Here is a 21,620-nt window from a genome sequence, read left to right as displayed (position 1 = left end):
AAAATGGGGGTTGTGCGTCAAAAAATGGTGCCAGTCAGGTCTGAGGCAAAATTCTGGCCTCAAACCGGATTTGCGCCATTTTTTTTTACATACAACCTCCATTGACATGACTCCTGTCTTAGCAAAGACAGGAGTCATGCCCCCATGCCCAATGGCCATGCCCAGGGGACTTATGTCCCCTGGGCATGGCCATTGGGCATAGTGGCATGTAGGGGGGCCCAAATCAGGCCCCCCTATGCCACAAAAAAAATCTGAAAAAAATACTTACCCGAACTTACCTTTACTTCCCTGGGATGGGTCCCTCCATCCTTGGGTGTCCTCCTGGGGTGGGCAGGGGGTGTCCCTGGGGGCAGGGGAGGGCACCTCTGGGCTCCTTCCGAGCCCACAGGTCCCTTAACGCCTGCCCTGACCCAGGCGTTAAAAAACGGCGCACATCAGGCTGTGCGCCGTTTTTTAAGGCCCACCCCCCCCTGTGCGTCAAAATGACGCCAGAGTATAAATAAGGGGCACAGGCCTTAAAGTCATTTTTTGGAAGGGAACGCCTACCTTGCATATAATTAACGCAAGGCTGGTTCCCCCTTCCAAAAAATGACGCACATGGTGGAATTTTGACGCCCGCGGGGTCGGGCGTCAAAGTATAAATATGGGGCAGGGTTTGTGCCGATTGTGCGTCAAACTTTTTGACGCACATTCGGCGGAAACAGAGTATAAATATGCCCCATCGTTTTTCCATCAATAGGCATAAAGAATGTAGTCCAAAATCCTTTCATTCTCAGTAGTAATTGGACTCCCACAACAATTTACATCTCAGCAAATTAGAACGTATTGGACGATCAGTATTTCTAGAAGAGATTAACCCAAACGTAAAATCCCTAACAGAGATAAAGCTTACATCTAGCCTAAAACACGCATATATAAGCAATAGTGTATTTACTGGAAGCAGACTTAACAACATATAAAGTACAATTATATATGGATTTAAGCACAGCCTTTTTCACTACGGTTAGTGACATGCATGGCTGAAAGCCTATAAACTGTGGCATTCACAAAGGAATAATATGGGGCCGTACACAACCAAAAAGAGGTCAACAGCTGTTGGTTGACAGGACCCCACATTAGCAATTTGATGAGTGCAAGAAAAGCAGGTTTCAAACCAGAGGTGGGTGATCATTTGAGCATAGTGGGGCGCAGGCAGGCCACACACACACACACACACACACACATCTGCACACACTCACTCACACCCATGCATTCACAACATGCACAAATACACATGCATTCATACATATATACACGCAGGCACACACGCAGCAACCAATAAAAAACATAAAACTTACCAGCTGCAGCGTCATGGGTGGCGGGACGGAAGCCTCCAAGGTTCCATGAGGGATGGGACTGCTGCCTCTTCTCAGTGAGAGGAGGTGGGAGTCGCTGACTTGTCACAGAGTGGAATAGAGTCAGTGAAAGTTGCTGACCCCACCTCACACTGTGACGAGATGTCAGTGATAGACACTCGGCCCTTGGCACTTCAGGACTTAAAACTGAAGCACCCAGTTTCGAGGCTATCAGTGACATGTCCCTCGTCATAAGTGGGAGGTCCTCCGTGCACTTTGCCAGGCTGAGGAAGTCACACCAACAGGGCTGTGACTTCTTAAGCCTGGCAAAGATCAGTTCAGGCAGCCAGGTGACTGCACATTTATTGCATCTGTAGCGCCGTGCTGACTGACCTGAACAAGAAGTGTGTCTGTCAGGTTGAGATGCTCAGCCTGACAGACAGTCTTCATGTAGTAAAACAGGTGGGGGAGTGTGGGCCCTCCAACCTTAAGACAGGCCACTGCTGTCTCGAACTTGCTATTTCGTGGGGGTGCCCATACATAAAGATATGGAGACTTGCAGCATAGAAAACACCAATGTGTACTCAGTAATATTGTTCAAAGATTTTAAATTAACAAGTATGACATCAATAGCTAGCTCTGCTGCTATGGGACAAGGCTCCCTAAAGTTGAGAATGGAACAGAATTCACTGCATCATTTGACATCTTGTAAATATGTTTTAGAAACATCATGAACAAGCACTGCTGGCAAATGCAATAGGTCTCGCCATTGGGACCTACCTGTCTTGCCATTTGTTTTTAGCCGTACTGTGCAACATTACTAAAGAAAACAAAGAAAAATGAGTTTGCCACATTTTGTAGAAGTACACACCATGCTGTGTGTGCCTACAAGTTACTGTATTAGCTTGATAACAGGACATTCTGTTAGCTGACTGTAGTATATTCTACCAGAGTTGCAGAGGAGCCTGCAGATTCACGTCGTGCTCAGACGCTAGAGGAGCCTTGACAGTGGCAGTGACAGTGCACTGCACCGCATAGCACCTGTCATTCTGCCTACCTGACCACGATGGATTAAACCCAGATCTTTGTGACTGGGGGTGAATGTTTGATTTGCTCTGCATTCCGTCCATCATCTGTTCTTTTTGCATTTGTCGCCCCAAGTGGGAAGGGTATGTCCAGACGTGGGTCCCGTGCTCACTGCGCCACTGGATTAAAGCTAGCCTAGCTGATGAAGGGTGATACCCTGAAACCGGTCCTAGGATGATTGTTTCCAGTCCAGGGAGGACCTGGCTTGGCAGGTCAGGCTGGACTGTTCCCATGAGGAACAGGGTCAAGACTGATTTGCATATGGCTGGGTCCAAACTGGGGTGGTGTGGTGAGCAAAAAAACGATGGATTAAACCCAGATCTTTGTGGCTGGGGGTGAATGTTTGATTTGCTCTGAATTCCGTCCATCATCTGTTCTTTTTGCTACTTCTGTATCTAGGCAGTAGTGCTGAGTGAAGGTGTGGCTGCTACATCACATTGCCGCTCTACATATTTGTTGTATAGGCACTCCTGTGAAGAGAGCTGTGGAGCTGGACACTGCTCTGGTGGAGTGGGCTTTGACGTTGCTTGACAATGGTTTTCATGCTAGCTGGTGACAAAATTGTATGGCGGTGGCAATCCACCAAGCTATAGTCTGTTTGGTAATAGGATATCCATTTCTCAGTTGTCCAAAGCCGACAAACAGAACTTGAGACATCTCTTGATATCTAAGGAATGTAGCACTCTTTTTGCTTGAGTTCAAGGATTTGGGAAAAAGTTTTCAATATCACTGGTTCATTCAGATGACAGTTCAAGGGAACTTTGGGGATAAATTTAGGATTAGTTCTAAGGATGACAGTGTCAGACTTAAAGTAGAGAAAAGGCTGAGTGATTGAGAATGCCTGAATGTCACTGACCCCTTTGCTGCAGTAAGCGCTAGGAGAAGCCCTGTATTCCAGGAAACTTATTTCAACTCTGCTTTGTGTATAGGCTTAAATGGATGCTTCATCATTTGTGAAAGTACAATACTGAGATGCCAGGGAGGAGGAGGGATTTTAACTGGAGGAAACAACCTGAATAGTTCCTAAAGGAATTATTTTACTATTCTGGTGGACCATAAAGATGGAGAATTAGCGGTAGGGCGAAATCTAGAAATAGCTGCCAGGAGAACCTTGATGGATGAACGAGAAACATCTGATTTTGCCAAGTAAAGAAGAGCACACTTAAGAGACAGTGTTGTGAGCATGTATCGCCCTGCTTGTTGAGGTAGTGCATGCTTGTGGTGTTGTTGGTTCAGATCAAAACCGATGAGCCCCTGATCTTGGTTAGGAAGGATTTGAGCCCTAAGAAGACGGCTTTTAATTCTAGCAAGATGATGTGGAGCATTGCTTCCTGGGTGGTCCATTTCCCTCTCACTGTCAGGTCTTGGAGATGCGCGCCCCATCTGTCTAGGGAAGTGTCTGTGGTCAGAACATGTTCCGGGTTTTGATTCAGAAAGGAGCGATCTTCAGAGATGTGTGGCGTCTTTGTCCACCATTTCATGGCCTGCTTCATTGGTGGGGTTATTTGAATGATGTCGTTGAAAGATCCGTTCATTTGTGTCCACTGGCTGTCTAACTGTTGTTGAAGTGATCTCATGTGGAGACAGTAGTTTGGTATCAACAGAATGCAAGAGGAGAGAATCCTCAGAAAAGATCTGGACAGAAGTGAACTTTCTTTTGTCGAGGCGCAGCGCTAGATTTCAAATCTTCTGCCTGTCTTGAGAGGTGAAGGCTTTCGCTTGTTCCATATCTATTATGTCTCCTAGAAAGGTGATGTTGGTTGGCAGAATTAGGTGTGATTTTTGGGAATTGACTGAGAGGCTTAAGGTCCGGAAGAGAGATAAGGCATGTTGCTGTGTCTCTGGTTGCTTGGGATGCTGTGTTCGCTTTTATGAACCAATCATCCAAGTAGAACTCCCTTTTGTCTGAGATACACTGCCACCGGAGATAAGACCTTGGTGAACACTCGAGGGGCTGATCTCAGACCGAATGGTAACACTCTGAATTGGTAGTGGGTGCCTGCTACCTTGAAGCGTAAGAATTTCCTGTGGCTGGGGTGAATAGGGATATGAAGATCCAAGGTCATCATGTGATCCCCCTGATTGAGCAATTGTAATACATCCTGAAGAATGACTATATGAAATGATTGTTTTTTTCAGGAATTTGATCAGCTGTCGAAGATCTAAGATGGGGTGCCAGTCTCCTGTCTTTTTCCAAATGAGGAAGAAGTGAGAGTAGAAGCCGGTTCCCCTCTGAGACTTCGGTATGATTTCTATTGCTCTCGTGTCCATCATTGTGGTAATTTGTAGAAGGAGCTCTTTCAAGTGGGCAGGTGGGTATGCCCTCTGATGATAATATCGAGAACCCATCGGTTTGAGGTGATCTGGGATCATTGGTGGGAGAAGCTAGAAATTCTGCCCCCTGAGTTGGAATAAGGGTTGGAGGCAGGTACCTGGTGGGGGGTCAGTGTTTTCTGGATGTGTCCTTGCTTATAGGAAGACGTTCCTCTGGTGGTATGTCTGTAGGCTGAGGATGGTGGTTGCTTATAGGGTTGCTGTTGCTGCTGTTGCTGCATGGTGGCTGAACGAAACTGGCTCTGATAAGGGTGGTACTGTCTATATTGGTGGAGGCCGCCTCTGTAGGAGTAAAGTCCTCTACCTCTTGCCCCTCGAAAGGGCTGCCTTACGAATTGTAGGGTACCCAAAGATCTAGCCGTGTCCATGTCTGTTTTTAACGATTGTAGTGCCTCATCGACATGCTTGCCAAACATTAGTTCTCTATCCTATGGCATGTCTAGAACTCTCATATGAAACTCCGGGTGGAAGGAAGTGGCCTTTAGCCATGCCTGATGTCTTTGTACTGTAGCTCTGGCTAGCTGGTGAAAGCCTGTGGACGATACATCTACTGCACAAACTATGATCTCAGCTGAGATTATTTCTCCCTCCTGCAAGATCTTCCGCGCTTCAACTCTAGCATCCTCGGGAAGGAGATCGATGTACTGGGAGATGTCCGACCACATCTGGCGGTCGTATCGTTCTAGGATCGCTAACAAGTTTGCTGCCCTGACTGTTGCAGCTGCCATTGTGGAGAATTTCATTCCTATTGTGTCCAAGGGCCGTCCTTCCTTATCTGGGGCTGCAGAAAGCGGAGAGGATGGGTTTCTGGACCTACATTGGGCGGCCTGAGTTATCAAGAGGTCGGGTTTGGGATGACCAATCAAACAAGCTGGTGAGTTTTCAAGTGCCTTGTAATTTTTGTCTAATCTGGGAAGTACCGCTGGTGTGGAGGATGGGCTCTGCATCACCTTAAGGCCCTCTTCCCAGATGAAATCTACAATCGGGATCACACAAACTGACTTTCTGGTGTCTTCTTTAAAGTCATAAAGAAAGCAATCCGATTGTTTAGCAACAATAGGAAGCTGGAATCTTTTGGCTGCTCTTTCCATATTACTATGGGACCCACCTATAGCTTGTGCCGGAGAATCTACTGCTGGTGGAGTAGAGAAGGATGGTGTTTGCATCAAGTAGTCATCCCATTCAGGGGGGATTGAGGCAGTGTCCTGGATTTCCTCTTCTTCTTGGTCCTCGTCCGAGGAAGGCGGATAATTTTCGGGAGGTGAAGATGGAGGTGGTAACGGTGTTGCAGTTACCTGAAACTCTAAGGATTGGTCGCTGGTGGAGGGACTTAACGGCAGTGGTTGATGCGTTAGTTGAGTTTTTGATCCCTGTAGTGTGAATCTATTGTAGTAATCTTGCATCATATGCTGCAAATTGGCAATTAGTGACACTGGCATCTGCACTGTTGGATCATGTTGTTGTTGTTGTGAACATGTGCGTTGCTGGTCATCAAATGATTCTTGAACATACAACTATTCATACTGCTGGTCTTCCTCATCATCTTCCTGGTATTTAATGTGTAGGTCTGAAGGACTGTGAGCCACAGCAAACAAACCATCATCGGAATAATCATCTCCATATTCCTCTTCATCCTCATCAAGATGTTCTGGAGGTACAGGCAATACCTTACTGGGTGATGTATGTGACTGTAGTAATGTCTCGAGTGGATGTATGCCTTACTGTTATTAACCTTGGGGGTAAAAGGGAAGATTTAGTTGAATCAACTGTTGTTGACAGTGTAGGCGTTGTCGGTGTATCTACAGGAAAGAAATGGGCTGTCGATGGTGTTGTAGTTGACGGTGCTGTTGTCAACGGTGTTGTCCTATTCGAAGTTGCCGCTGATGGAGCTGTGGTCGTCGGAGATGGCATCATTGGAGCTGCCGTTGATGGAGCTGTCGTCAACGGAGCTATCTTCGTCGGTATGTATGTTGACGTCGATGGAGCCGTCGATGGTATCAGCGTCAATGACTGAGAAGCCTTTGTCATAGCCCATTTCTTAACGTCGATAGAGTAGATGTCGAGAAGTGAAACCTCTTCGTCGATGGCTCTATGATGGATGAATTCTTCGATGCTTTCTTACCCTGGGTTGTTGTTGACGGTAAAGGAGGTCCATGATTAATGCTCACCGATGTTAGTGTCGTTGATGATGACGGCGACAACGTTATTATCATGGGCGAAGGCAGTGCTGTAAATGTTGCTGTGGTAACAGCTGGGATCAAAGCTGTCGTCGACGATGTGCTCGCAACACTGAAATGTTTGAAGTCGATGGTGGCACAGAACTGGATGGCTTTTTAATTTTTATTTGACTGGCAGCTGGTGTGGAAGGTTCAGAATGACCCTTCTCTTTATGTTTTCTTGAAGTGGAAGGAACCTCCTGCGTTTTTTCCTTCACAGATTGCATTTTCTTGGCCTCCTTACTTTGTTTTGGAGAAAAACTCTCCACAGATCTTTTTCTCTTTCTCAATGCCACTGAGGTTTCACTGTCATCATCATCATCAGAGAGGGGGTATTCCTTGGATTTAAGCTTTTGAAGACAAAGCAGGAGCCTGGCCTCTCTGTCTCTCAAGATCTTGTGAGGAAAGGTTTGACAAATTTTACAATATTTCACCTTGTGTTCTGGGTTAAGACAGCAAATGCAATCCTTGTGAGGGTCCTCAAAGTGAAGCCTTACCTTTCCAGAGGTGCTGCAAGGTCGAAATACACCTTTCTTGGCTGTAGGCATGATGTAGAAGTCACAGAATTCAGAAGAATTCCTGTCAGGAAAATGAAAACTGAGCAGAGCTCAGGGAGACTCCCTTCACACGACGTGTGGTAGAAAATATGAGACTAAAGCCTCTGTGGTGAGGGTTCTAAACGGTGCTCTCACCTCATTGGCCGGACTTTGCGTCATTTCTAATAACACTGATAATCTATTAAAGTGAATGTGTTTTTCCATCAACTTCAATAAAACATTTTAATTTACTGCTTTCTTTGTACCATGGGACTCGATGACGGGATATGATTCAAGCATGTGAATCTATGAAAGATATCCCAATACCGTAGTATTAAGTACTAATGCTCACTAGTGGGTTGAGGTGAAAAGGATAAGTTACTTACCTGTAAATCCTAGTTCTCTTCCAGGGGTATACTCATCAAAGTCATAAACATTGAATATTCCCGCCCTTGTGCGGGGACCCCGGAGCATATCTAAAATATATACACATTATACATGTGTAACAAACAGTCATGCAGGCTATCATGTTAAAAACAGGCTAAAATGCTTTATTTCTATGAAGTTTTTTTATTTTTTATTAAATACTACAATAGAGCCTAAATAAGTACCCAAGCTCTTAAAACTAGGCTTGGGGAAGTAAGCAGTAGCAAACTCTAGTGAAAAAATAGAGAAAACTGCATTGAAAAACAATGAAGCATTCTTAGCCAATAGGCTGCATGTAGGTTAACACAGGAGAACCATAAAAACTTTGGCACTGTGCCTTTAAGACCCTGAGCACCTCCAGTATCCCACCATGCCTCAGGGGTGAAGGAAAGGTGACAGTTGGTTCACAGTTAGGTCAGTTCTTTTTACGGTGACAATTTGTATAATTGAATCAAAATACTGTCTGTCCTGCACTTCCAGTAGACGTGCGTCCGGGGAGGAGGGTGGGTTGTTTATGACTTTGATGAGGATACCCCTGGAAGAGAACTAGGATTTACAGGTAAGTAACTTATCCTTCTCTTCCAGGGGATCCTCATCAATAGTCATAAACATTGAATAGAATAGCAAGCCCATCCCTAAACCCAGCGGACTGTCCGATAGAAGTGCAGGAATAGACATGTCTTACGCAAATAAATTCCTTAGAGAGGCCTGCCCCACTTGGGCATCCGCTCTTGCATCTGAGTCTAAACAATAATGTCTTGTAAAAGTATGGACAGACTTCCATGTAGCAGCCTTACAAATCTCAGATATAGGAACATTGTTAAGGAGAGCAGCAGTAGCTGCTTTTCCCCTTGTGGAATGCGCTCTAGGCCGCGCTAGCAATTGTCTATTAGCTAGCTGGTAAGTATTAACAATACAAGAAACTATCCATCTTGATATTGTTCGCTTAGATGCTGCTTCTCCTGTCCTTAAATGACCATAGTTCACAAACAAGCGGTTAGAGTGTCTAATCGATTTTGTCTTGTCCAGATAAAATTTCAGCACTCTTTTCAAGTCTAATGAGTGCAATGCTTTCTCAGCCGGAGTTTCCGGATTGGGAAAGAACGTCGGTAAAGTTATGGTCTGATTAATATGGAATTCTGACACCACCTTCGGAAGGAAAGATGGGTGAGTTCGTAGAACTACTCTATTGTCATGAAAAATCGTGTACGGTTCTTTTGCAGACAAGGCCTGGATCTCACTGACCCTCCTCGCTGAAGTAATGGCCACCAGAAAAGCCGTTTTCCACGTAAGGTGTTGTAAGGAGGCCTTATGGATAGGCTCGAAAGGAGGGCCCATAAGTTTTGCTAGGACTATGTTCAGTTCCCACGGAGGAGAAGGCCTCCGAATTGGCGGAAAAACTTTCTTCAAACCTTCTAAGAAATCCTTGACTACAGGTTTCGTAAAGAAGGATTCCTGAGAAGGTGACTTGCGATAGGCAGTAATAGCAGACAAATGTACCTTAATAGATGATACCTGCAGACCGGATTTCGCTAGGTGAAGCAAATAGGACAGTATGACGTCCTCCTGCGCCCGTATGGGATTATGGCCTTGCTGACAGCACCATATGTAGAATCTCTTCCACTTAAAAGCGTAGGAACGCCGCGTGGAAGGCCGTTTGGACTCTTTCAAGATGTTCATGCACTCCTGCGAGAGTCCTAGGTGCCCATACTGCAGGAATTCAGGAGCCATGCTGTTAAGCTCAGAGATGGTAGGTTGGGATGCAGAATCCTGCCCTCCATTCTGCTCAGAAGATCCGGTCTGCACGGCAGCCTCCTGTGAGGTTTTTCCGACAGGTTGAGGAGATCCGTGTACCAGAATTGTCGGGGCCATTGTGGCGCTATAAGAATCATTCTGGTCCTGGATCCGTAAAGTTTGCTGATCACTGCCGGAATGAGGGGAATCGGCGGAAAAGCGTAAAGAAATGTCCCTGACCAGTCGATCAACAGGGCATTCCCTCGAGATCCCGGACGGTAGAACCTGGATGCGAAGTCTGGGCATTTCCTGTTTACATCGTCTGCGAAGAGGTCCAGTTGAGGCCGACCCCATTGCGCGAAGATGTATTCTGCGACTTCGTCGTGCAGGACCCAATCGTGAACGTCCTCCAGGTGTCTGCTTAGAAAGTCTGCTTCTGCGTTCTGCTGACCTGGCAGGTGAACTGCTGTGATTGACATTCCTCTGGCCAGGAGCCAATGCCATATCGCTTGGGACTCTCGTGAAAGGGGTAGGGATCTCGTTCCCCCTTGTTTGTTCAAGTAATACATTGTGGTTGTATTGTCCGTCTGTATCAATAGAGTTTTCCCCTGAATTAGCGGTGTGAAAGACTTGAGAGCCAGATGGACCGCTCTGAGTTCTAGCAGATTGATGTGGTACTGCTTCTCCTTGTCTGACCACAGACCCTGCGCTTGAAAAGGACCCAGATGAGCCCCCCATCCTTGAAGAGACGCATCCGTTACCAGAGTGTCGGATGGAAGTACCTGGTGAAACGGAGCGCCCACTGACAGGTGAGGTCTGTGCATCCACCATCTCAATGACTGAAGTGCTACCTCCGGTAGCCGCATTGTGTCTTCCCAGCGACCTGTTCTTTGGCTCCAATTGGCCTCCAATGCCTCCTGGAGGGGTCTCATGTGGAGTCTGGCATTTGGGACAATAAAGATGCACGATGCCATGGAGCCCAGTAGTGATGTCACCTGACGTGCCGTAGGTGCGCTGGCTCTCAACAGGTCCTGGCACTTCTTGTTTATTGAGGACAGTCGTTCCTCCGAAGGATACACTTTTTGTAGTTCTGTGTTTATGATAGCTCCTAGGTAGTGAAGACTCTGCGTTGGAGTCAAGGTTGACTTCTGGTAATTGACTAGAAGACCTAGAGCTTCGCAAACTCCTAGTACAATGTCCCGATGGCTTCTCGCCTGCTCCGGAGAAGAAGCCTTTAGTAGCCAGTCGTCTAGGTATGGATATATGTATATCCTTTGTCTTCGTAGATGTGCCGCCACCACTGCCATACATTTCGAGAAAACTCTTGGAGCAGATTTCAGGCCAAAGGGTAGAACCCTGAACTGGTAATGCTGTAACGCTACTCGAAAGCGCAGGAATTTTCGATGCTTTGGAGCTATTGGGATGTGGAAATACGCATCCTGCAGGTCGATGGAGCACATCCAGTCTCCCTGATGCAGTTGAGGGAAAATTTGGTGAAGCGCTAGCATTCTGAACTTCTGCTTTCTTATGTATTTGTTCAGCAGTCTTAGATCCAGGATTGGCCTGAAAACGCCCTCTTGACCCTTCTTTGCTACTAGAAAGTAACGGGAGTAGACCCCCTTTCCTCTGTGGGCAGGTGGAACCCTTTCTATGGCATTCTTTCTTAGGAGGGCGAGAGCCTCCTTGCGTAGCAAGGTGAGATGAGATGGATTGTGTTTGGTTGGTGGCAAGTGTGGTGGAGGCTGTTTGAAAAGAAGAGAATAGCCATGTTCGACAATATTGAGCACCCATTTGTCTCTTGTGATAGAGTGCCACTTGTGAAGATGAGCAATAATACTTCCCCCCACCGGAGTGGTGTACAGTGTCGAGGGAAGCGAGACTTCATTGCTTAGTGGGTGCTTTTGGAGTGGACTGTTGAGGTCTGCTTGACCCTCGCTCCCTTGTGTTTCTTCGCTGAAACAGAGGGCGTCCCTGTCGTTGCTGAGACCTTTGCGACCAATGAGGGGTTTGAACCCTCTGTTGGAAAGGGCGTCTATCGTACGGTCTGTACCTCCGCCTGAAATCTTTCCTTCTTTCGAGGCCTACCGCCTTCATGGTATCCACCTCGGTCTTCATGCGGGCCATCTCTTTGTCTGCATGGGCACCGAACAGAGAATTCCCGGCAAATGGGAGATTCAGGATACGTTGTTGTGCCTCCTGTTTCAAGCCAGTGAGCCTCAGCCAGGAAGATCTCCTCGCACAGATACCATGTGCGTACCCATGAGCCGCCAAATCCGCCCCATCCGCTGCCGCGCTGATAACTTGGTTAGATACCAGGCATCCTTCCTGTAGAATCTCTTGGAAATCTTGCCTGTCTTCTCTGGGCAGTTTTTCTGTAAATCTACTGAGGGAATCCCACAGAGAACGATCGTACCTGCCCAGGAGCGCAGACGCACTAGAGACCTTCATTGCTGAAGCCGCTGTCCCGCACATCTTTCTTCCCAGAGAGTCTAAATGCCTGCTCTCTTTATCCGGGGGTACCGTGGATGAAGATGCCACCGAGTGGGTCTTTCGGGCGGCAGCTATGATCACTGAGTCTGGTGGCGGATCCTTCCTAAGGAATAACGGGTCTTGCTCTGGAGCCTTGTACTTTTTAAGAATCCAAGCTGGGGCAGACTTAAGCGAGGCTGGGGCCAGAAAAGTGTCCATGGTTGGCTGCAACAAACCAGGCACTAGAGGCAGCAACTTTTTCGACGCTGATCTCTGTTGTAGCGTCTCAAAGATGATTGATGAGGAGGTAGACGGTTCTGGAACCTCTATATTGAGTTTCTGCGCTCCTCTTAGCAACACCTCGTTGAAAGTGGTTATGTCATCCACTGGTGAGACTCTAGCAGGTGGTGAATCTGTAAGAGTAGGTGATTAACGCCCGACAGAAGAACCTGATGAAGACCAAGAGGGTGATCTTCTTGAGCGCGACCTGGATCTCCGTTGAGAGCGAGATCTGCTGCGGGACGCTGTAGCCGAGCGCCTAGGCCTCGCGGTCGGCTGTCGAGGAGCTGAACGAGCCCGTTCTGCCCCGGCTGTCGGCGATGGCGTTCTTGGAGTGGAGGCAGTGGGTGAATACATTCGCGAATATTGCGAATCTGGGGAGGCCGCTGGTCTGTTGAGGCTCTCCAGCCATCTCGGAGATAGGTTGATGGGCGAGACATGCCCCGGAGATGCTCTTGACCGAGAAGAGTCGCTCGGTATGGAGACCACTGGAGACGGAGCCTTGTCTGGCGAGGGGCGATGTTCTGCTCCCTGTTGGACAGGTAAAACCTGCGTCGACGTCGATGGCTGTTTCGACGTCGAAGGACGCCCAGTCGGTTGGTCCTGCCTCGACGTTGAGTGCCTCGACGTTGAGTGCCTTGACGTCGAACGGCGTTCCTTGGACCTCGACCTGCTCGCCGTCGTGTGCCTCGACGTGGAGCGATGGGAGGTTGACGGCGGATGTTTCTCGTGCCGTTGTGGAGATCTTGACACCGTGTGTCCTGACGTCGGGGGGCGCACAGCCTTTGGCGGTGACCGGGCATGCCGGCGATGGCTCGACGTCGATCGGCGGGCTGCCGTCGACGGAGACCTGCCCCTGCTCTGATGTTCCCTCGACGCCGTTCCCTTCGACGTCGGGTGTGTCGCCGTCGACGGCGATCTATGCCGGTGGGACGGTGGTAGCGACGACGTCGACGGTGAACAAACAGGTATTTTCCTACCTGTCGACGTCGACCGGGCCATTCTCTCCTGAGAATGGCCTTCTGGATGCCTGGGGAGTGCGGAGGACGATGTTCTTTTCCTCTCCTGAAGCCCATGAAGTCGGATCTTCTCTCTGTCTTTCAGAGTCCTCCTAGACATGTTCTTACAGTACTTACAAGTGTCAGGGCAGTGACTCTGAGGCAGGCACACTATGCACAGAGAGTGGGGATCTGACTGGGCCTTCTTCTTCCCACAAGCAGGCATTTGACAAAAAGAGAAGGCATTTTTCTGTCAGAAAAAACCTTCCTAGCTCAGACAAAGATGTTACTTGTCGAGTGAAAAGTGAAAAAACGCTTTTTTAAAGAATTTTTCTGAGGAAAACTCAGAAAAACTGAGAGCTCAATGCTCCAGGATCCTCTCAGAAGAAGCCGGAAAAAAGAACTGACCTAACTGTGAACCAACTGTCACCTTTCCTTCACCCCTGAGGCATGGTGGGATACTGGAGGTGCTCAGGGTCTTAAAGGCACAGTGCCAAAGTTTTTATGGTTCTCCTGTGTTAACCTACATGCAGCCTATTGGCTAAGAATGCTTCATTGTTTTTCAATGCAGTTTTCTCTATTTTTTCACTAGAGTTTGCTACTGCTTACTTCCCCAAGCCTAGTTTTAAGAGCTTGGGTACTTATTTAGGCTCTATTGTAGTATTTAATAAAAAAAAATAAAAAAACTTCATAGAAATAAAGCATTTTAGCCTGTTTTTAACATGATAGCCTGCATGACTGTTTGTTACACATGTATAATGTGTATATATTTTATATATGCTCCGGGGTCCCCGCACAAGGGCGGGAATATTCAATGTTTATGACTATTGATGAGGATCCCCTGGAAGAGAAACACAGAAACAATTATCAAAAAGAACAAAGCAAAGATACATAGTCAACTACTTACAGATATTTTGGAATTAATCAGAGAATTCTACGAAAACCTATACACACCAACTACACAAAATGATATTAATCAATATGAGGAGTTCTTAAATAAACTTTCTTTGCCTGTCTTGACCTCAAAATTCAAAGATACTATGAACAGACCTATAGAGTAGGCTATTTCTAGTTTAAAGCTAGGTAAAGCTGCCAGTCCTAAAGGGTTCAATAGCAACTTTTACAACACATATGCCGAAAACCTGATCACACCCCTACACAAGTAATGCTCACACTTTGCTGACACAGCCAGGATTCAAGGCTCGCAAGGGCTGTAGTGATCCCTAAAGAAGGTAAAGACCCACTATAAATAAATGCTTATATACAATGACTTTATGATATATGCCAAAGTGTTGGCAACAAGGCTTGAAAAATTGATACACCCTACTCGATCAGGGTTCCTTAAAGGTTGATTAGCATGTGATAAACATCAGAACATTGTGTCATGCACAAAAAAAGCAAGATCTATGAATTCTCCCCCAGTTGCTTTAGCCTTAGACGCAGACAAGGCTTTTGATCAACTATCATGGACTTTTCTGAAAGCTGCCTTACTGAAATTCAGCCTTCATGAATGTTTAATAAAGATGCTTTTTACCCTCTCTTCCAGCCTACATGCTATGGTACGAATCAATAGATGCACCTCACCATGTTTCCTCAACAACAAGGCAGACAATAGACATCTACTACTTGGGAAACAAAGCACATGGGGCATCATTTTTAAATCACAATCGGATGAAAACTTCTCCCCCTGTGCATGGCCTAAGATATGGAGCTCCTCATTTACAGGGAAGATCACTCCAACTCTTTCACAAATTAGATTTAGGATCATACACAATATATACTGGACTCATACGAAACTACATCTGTTTGGGTTCTCAGACTCAAAACTGTAACCTCTACATATCTGTCCCCTTTAACATCAAATACAAAACACTATTCAGAAAATATTCAAAACATACCTTCTTGTTGATGCACCTATGGCAATCTTGGGTGTATTTGCATCTCTGCAATTAGGCACTCTTCCTAACACCACTATTCAACTCATTGATCTTTTCCTAGCTATAGACACTAAAATGATGTTTTCCGAAATGAAGGGTTCTACAAATATTTTCGGCCATAACTGGTGGACACGGATCTGCTTCATTAGAAGTGCTGACAATACTTGTTTTTAGAAATTTCACACTTTATCTTCCTGTAGAAAACAACAGGATGCTCTGGACAGATACCTCTATAAACCTCAAAGCATACTTTTATAACAGTTTTGACATTTTCAGAGTGAGAGGAGAGTTTTGTTGCCTGTTTGGCCTCATTCATATACACTTTCCTTTACTAGATTCACAAACTTTGCAGATTATTCAAATTTACACTCTCCCTTTTCCCTTATCTTTTATATTCCTATTTTCTTAGTTTGAAAACAAAACTCCTGTCTATGAATACTTTTCACATTATGGTATATACACCTCCTGATGCTACTAATGTGTCTAGATTGTTGATGGTGTATCACCTTAACACTTGCGATTTATCCAAATTTCTAGACACTACTAATTTGACTACAATATTACTTTGTATATTTTTCTCTTTACATCATATGTCATTTGCATTGTCAAAAGACTTACTACACATACTAAATATTACTTCCAAAGTGTACAGTGAAGCTTTATTATGGCCATATTTTATCAATAAAGCTTTTGAAATGGAAATAAATTATGGTATAGATAGCAGTCCTTTGGACCAAACCCCCTCTTGCAGCGGACGAATAATTGCTATGCAACAACTGTGAACAAAGCCTCACGGAGCCTGAGGGGATTTTAATCCCCTCCGGTTCCGTGAAGCCTTTGTTTTATTTATAAGAACATTCTGCCCTCTAATGACAGAATGTTCTAATAATCTTAGAGCCCACTACGGTGGATTTTAAGGCTATATAAGACTTCCAGGACATACACTTCATAGGAATATCTTATTTGAAATTGTGCAGTATGAGTCAGTGGAAATGGAGATTTGGGAGATGCGCATGCACAGTTTATGGAAAGAGCCTTAAAAATAGGATTGCTGTAACTAGTTATGATAATATACATAGTGTTGTTTTGTCATTCTAGAATCTATGCAAGTCGGGAAAGAAGAAAGGCACATAAATAATCAAGTTAAAAACATCTGACTTTTGAAATACATGTTGTGTTCATTGCCAAATAAATGTAAACACCATTGACATATTCCAAAAGTGCAAACCTAGAGCATTAGCACAATGATTAATCCTCAATGTAGAGGTAAAATAAGTAAGCATTTCACATACTAATCCAATTAATTATGAACGACATTTAACGAACAGCCATCAAATCTTGCCATCAAGAAATTGTCATGGAGCTCATAGCAAAGAGGATAGTCAAGTGTGTTACATGCAGAATAAATTCTCCATAATGGAGTTTAATAAAAAAAAATATCGGCACTCAATGCAGGTAGGAAACTGCGGCATTTATTAGAAAGTCTGAAGGATTGCAGAAAAGATATGTTTTCAGTATCATTTCATTATTTGGAGATCTGTACTCAGTTCTAAAATGAAAAGAAGGGGATGGTGTAAGCAATCATGCATCTGGCATGCAATGTGTGAAAAAGAACTCTACTTGAAACAAATAACTAAATTAAACAGCAGAGGGAAAGAAAAGAGGAGTAAACACAATATTGATATGATTGCAGTGAAATTTCCGGGGCAGTCTTTCAAGCAGGTCGCAGGAAGTAGCTGAAAGCTTATTACAGGGTTCAGCAGCAGAGTGCAGTCTTGGTCTACCAGATTGCGAACTCAAAACAGGAGGAACACAAAAATGTAGAACACACCTTTTGACTGAGGAGCACAACTGACCGGTATTCCTGATCCCGACATGCCAGTTTTCCTTCTTCCCACCACCATTCCATTATCTGGTTTAGCAGTATTCGAGATTCCTTCAGTCACGTGCTCCAACACGCTGCCTGGACTCGTGAAACCGTCAGAGATTCTATCAAAAGTGTTTAAAACAACTTGTTCATGTTTTAATTGCGTAAAAGGCATAGGCTTATTGGCATCTATTTCCACTTGATAGACGTCTTCAGGGGGTTTTGCTTCAGAATGCTCATGAGGAGCAGCCACATATCCTTTTGTTGAGAATGACCTTGATGAATGTTCAGTTAAAAATTTGTTTTCAGATGAGCTATTTTCAGAAACTGCCAAAACAACCTGACTTTTTAGAAAATCGTCTACATGATCAGTCAGAGGGCTGGTTAAAGAATCATTAATTTCAAAAAAGTCATTTTTAGGTATTTGCTGCTCTGGTGAAAGTATTGGTAAATGTGTTTGCTGCAAGTCTTTCAACATACATTCACTACTTGCCACCTCTTGATATACTGCATTTCCGTGATCTTCGAGATCAGAAGCTGATGTTTTATTTAATGGGTCGCACCCACTTTCATCAGCCAAGAAGGTACAGAACGCAGCATGATTTTCATATTCATCTTCGAGTTCCTCTTGAGTTGGTGGCTCTTTTTCACCCACGCTTGCAGGCACTAGTGCCAAGGATGACACAGATAACATCTCTTCATTGCGTCCGTCTTCAGAAGTCACCTTTCCTAACTCAATGTGATTTTCATACCGTACCTTTTTAACGTTAGAAGGCTGACCATTAATATTCCTTAGGAAATGTTCTACTGTTTTATTCTGATGAGTTTCTAACTGAAAATCCTTCAAATCAACAGTGGTGGTGGTTGGTGAAATTTCTAGAACTGCACGTATCTCATTGTTAACAAAATTCGTTGCTTCTTTGCAAGCATCAATATTTTCAATTTCATGTCCAACTGTCATGCTAATTTCAACAGCTTCATTCTGATGCATATCTATAATGATTGGTGCTTTTATTGAGTCGTCTTGATATTGTACCTCTTGTCTGATCGATTCCTGAATTGCATCACAAGACTGATTTTCTCTGTAACTTTCAACAGGTTGCGTGCTCAATACCTTTGGATTCTGAATTTCCTCTAGAAGTAAATTGTCAGGTTACCAAGTGAAATGAAACGAGATGAAACATTTGATAAAATATACAAATCATATGTTTGTGACAATCAACAGACTATGTATATAGCAAATGTCAGTAATTCACCAATGACGGCACATTCATGGCAATCCTGGATTTAACATCCCCCTCAATATTATCTGCTCACATATACAGAAAAGCTTGTTCATTTCAAATTGATACCAACAATTTAAATATGACATGATCTATAGCATTAATAATAGTATAAAGAAGATACATCACATCTCCTAGACGATCTCTGTAAACAGGATAATCCAGCTTTTGTTTACACTGCACAGTGTACCAATACTCTGGTATCTAAGTTTTGTTTTTAGACAGTTGCTAAATCAAATAATGATTAAAACAAAGTTCTACTTAATAGGAAGCATAATATCCATTTCATAACGAACAATACTATGATCTGCAAGGTTACTGGAGAAGAAAATTTATGTTCATAAAAAAGCTGACATTTATATAACACTGTTCTAAAACAACGCAATGCTTTCTTTAAATGAGAAACCACTTTGTAATTTTGAAATGCCCATGTAAAACACATCACACACATACACATAAAATTTGTTTTCATGAGGCTATCACAATATGTGGTTAGAGGGTTAACGCCAATTTCTGCATGCTTTCCTTTACTAGTTTGTAGTATTTTCAATGCATAGAAGTATAATCACATTTAAAACTACAAACGCCAGTAGGAGGCACATGGACTTAGAAGCATTTTCAGAGCCCATGAGTAGTGCAATAGTGATTTTTAAATTAATTTTATTACAAGCATATGCCACAAACAGGAAGTAATTAAACATGCTGCCGCCTAAATATGGTGGTCATATACTTGTAATAAAAATGTAAAATAAAAAAATAATAATCGCACCTTGTTTTAAAAGATAGTATGACTGCTTCGTAGCAGGCAGGTATACCTATAGCAGCTATAGAGTACATTTTCGTTTGAATGCACATCATGGGATGATACTTACTGTAGAAAAAAGTACTACTGGCATTGAAAAACAGTTACCTAAATACATATTTTAAATGCACTATGACTATGCTATTAAAACATATAAAAGGATATAGAATGGAAAGGGAAAAAAATGGTTAAGTATTGCCCACAAGATTTGGCACTGAAGTGTACTTTTGTTTTGTTTCTTAAACCAATGTGCACATTTGATCTGGCAAAAACCAGTCACTTACATTGGTTGGAGAGGACTGACCCACTGCCCTGTGCTGTATACTTTGGTTGAGGGGAAGCAAAACGTGAATGATAGACGAACAAACCAAGGATCTAATCAGGCACACTCAAAGCCCCTGTATGTATTTTTATGCATGTATTGTTTATTTATTAATAGTTTTGATCACATAATGCTGCTGAACAGCAAAGCTGTAGGCCGTATGTTAAAATGGTTATGGCAAGAAGAAATACATTTACAATCTGAATCATAACAGAAGATTTAACTTTATCACTATAATTTAACACTTTCTCACACAAAACCAATTTGGGAATCCAGCAAGCAGATTATAAAGAAAAAGCAAATGGCGTTTATGGAAGAGACTGGTGTGGTCCAGGTAGCTGCCTTGGAGTTTGTCCACGCAGCGTTTGCTACTAGCATAATGGCTGAAATATGACCGCAACCCCTGAGAATTGGAGTTGTACTTAAATCTTGCAGCAATGAGCTACGGCAGAGCTATTGCAAGGGACAATAAAAATCTTAGCAACTTTGCTAGAAAGAAAAGAACCACCATAAATGACTGAGAGCCACCACAAAAGATTGTGGTCTCACCATGCTGCATGCGGAACAGTTAACATTATTTACGTATGATCCTTATTCTTCATCATAGGAGTCAATAATTCATGAACGATGAATTAATGAATGAAGAGAGAAATATAGGACTGTATCAATTACAAATGTTGACCAGGAAATAACTCCCTGAGGCGCCAGCTTGTAAATAAACATCGATAGGTAAGCAAAAAATAAAAAACAGAATAGAATTAGTGTATGTATGCCAGAGGGTGCAGAAAGATGCCACTGATCCGATCGTTGCTTTAAGTTTCAATTGGTTATTGGTTGGTATTTTAGGCACCTCACACTAGAGTTATATTTAATTAACTGCATCTGTGAGTACCTGGATTTAGAGTGGGTAGCCGGCCATCTGTGTTTTGTGACACTCAGTCCTGAAGATGGTCATATATACTTTTTTAACATAGAGACTAAAACATGGAAGAATTCTCCACTTCAGCTTGTTTACATCACGTTACTCATCTACCAAAAATAATACAATGCCTACTCTATGGGAGATCAGACGATTGAGTGGAATTTGCAACGGCTAAGGCCACGGTCATATGAACTTTGACAAACATCTCTGTAGCTCGGTGTAACTGTGTGTGTGCTTTCTTAATGACCCTAAGATGTGACTGATATGACTGATTTAGTACTGAAAAAAACGATTTAGTATTGAAAGAAACATTCTGAGTATTTTCTCAGTTGATGTGAATGTAACTAGAGTTTGCCTAAGTACATCTCAGATGTGATAATATATTTTTGCGTTATCCTTTCATGGAAATCATTGGCTGGATTATTTTTTATATAAATCAACATAATAATGAAGCTATTGTACAAGCACCCCTATGTTTCTGAAAAGAGTGTGTGCCCAGTCTCCTGGGGTATTATTGAATTACATTATTAGGTAGTAAAGCCATGCCAAGTACCACGCATCAAGGGTTAGACTAACACATTTTAATGCTGTTGTCTGCATCACCGCACTAAAATGCATTAGTCATGCATACGCATCCGGAGCTCCCTGATACCTTTGGGGATCATGAGGTGCTCTCAAAAGCAGCCTCTTTCACAGCACTTAATGTGTGCACTACTGATGTTGCCTGTGAAGTAAGTTAGCCTGCCAACGGACCTGGGAAACCAGTTGTTATGGTACTGGCAGAGTTGGATACATTGTTTCGGTCAAAAACAAAATTGCGCTCCCTTTGGAGGCCCGGCTCGGGCGCTCTGAGACACACGGGGGTCATCATCAGGTGGGCACGGGCGACTAAATTGTAAATCCATAAGGAGAGGATCTTCCTCTGCCAGGCACGCACACAGACACTAAAGGAGTATCGATATGCAGGGGTCGTGTGAGCGTGGAAGTGATGTGAGGTAGAAAGCAGTTGTGATGCGACTGGAATCTGCGTATTCAGATATTTACTGCCACTGACTGCACACTCCTCAGAGATGAT

The 21,620-nt window shown here is 44.0% G+C and overlaps 1 protein-coding gene across 4 annotated transcripts in view; it reads right to left on the bottom strand.

Annotated features, from left to right (window-relative positions):
* MAPT (microtubule associated protein tau) overlaps positions 1–21,620 on the bottom strand; it is a 755,319-nt gene that overhangs the window by 407,681 nt on the left and 326,018 nt on the right. For 3 of the 4 annotated variants that reach the window (XM_069238040.1, XM_069238041.1, XM_069238042.1), the window contains one exon: positions 17,181–18,350. The exons of the other annotated variant lie outside the window; for it this stretch is intronic. In XM_069238040.1, the coding sequence (XP_069094141.1) occupies positions 17,181–18,350 (1,170 nt within the window). The remainder of the gene's footprint in view (positions 1–17,180; positions 18,351–21,620) is intronic. 4 annotated transcript variants of the gene reach the window in all.

This window comes from Pleurodeles waltl, chromosome 6 (assembly GCF_031143425.1).
Source record: "Pleurodeles waltl isolate 20211129_DDA chromosome 6, aPleWal1.hap1.20221129, whole genome shotgun sequence".
Classification (NCBI taxonomy): domain Eukaryota; kingdom Metazoa; phylum Chordata; class Amphibia; order Caudata; family Salamandridae; genus Pleurodeles; species Pleurodeles waltl.
Note: the sequence above shows the minus strand (reverse complement) of the source record. Positions and strands in the feature narration are given on the sequence as shown.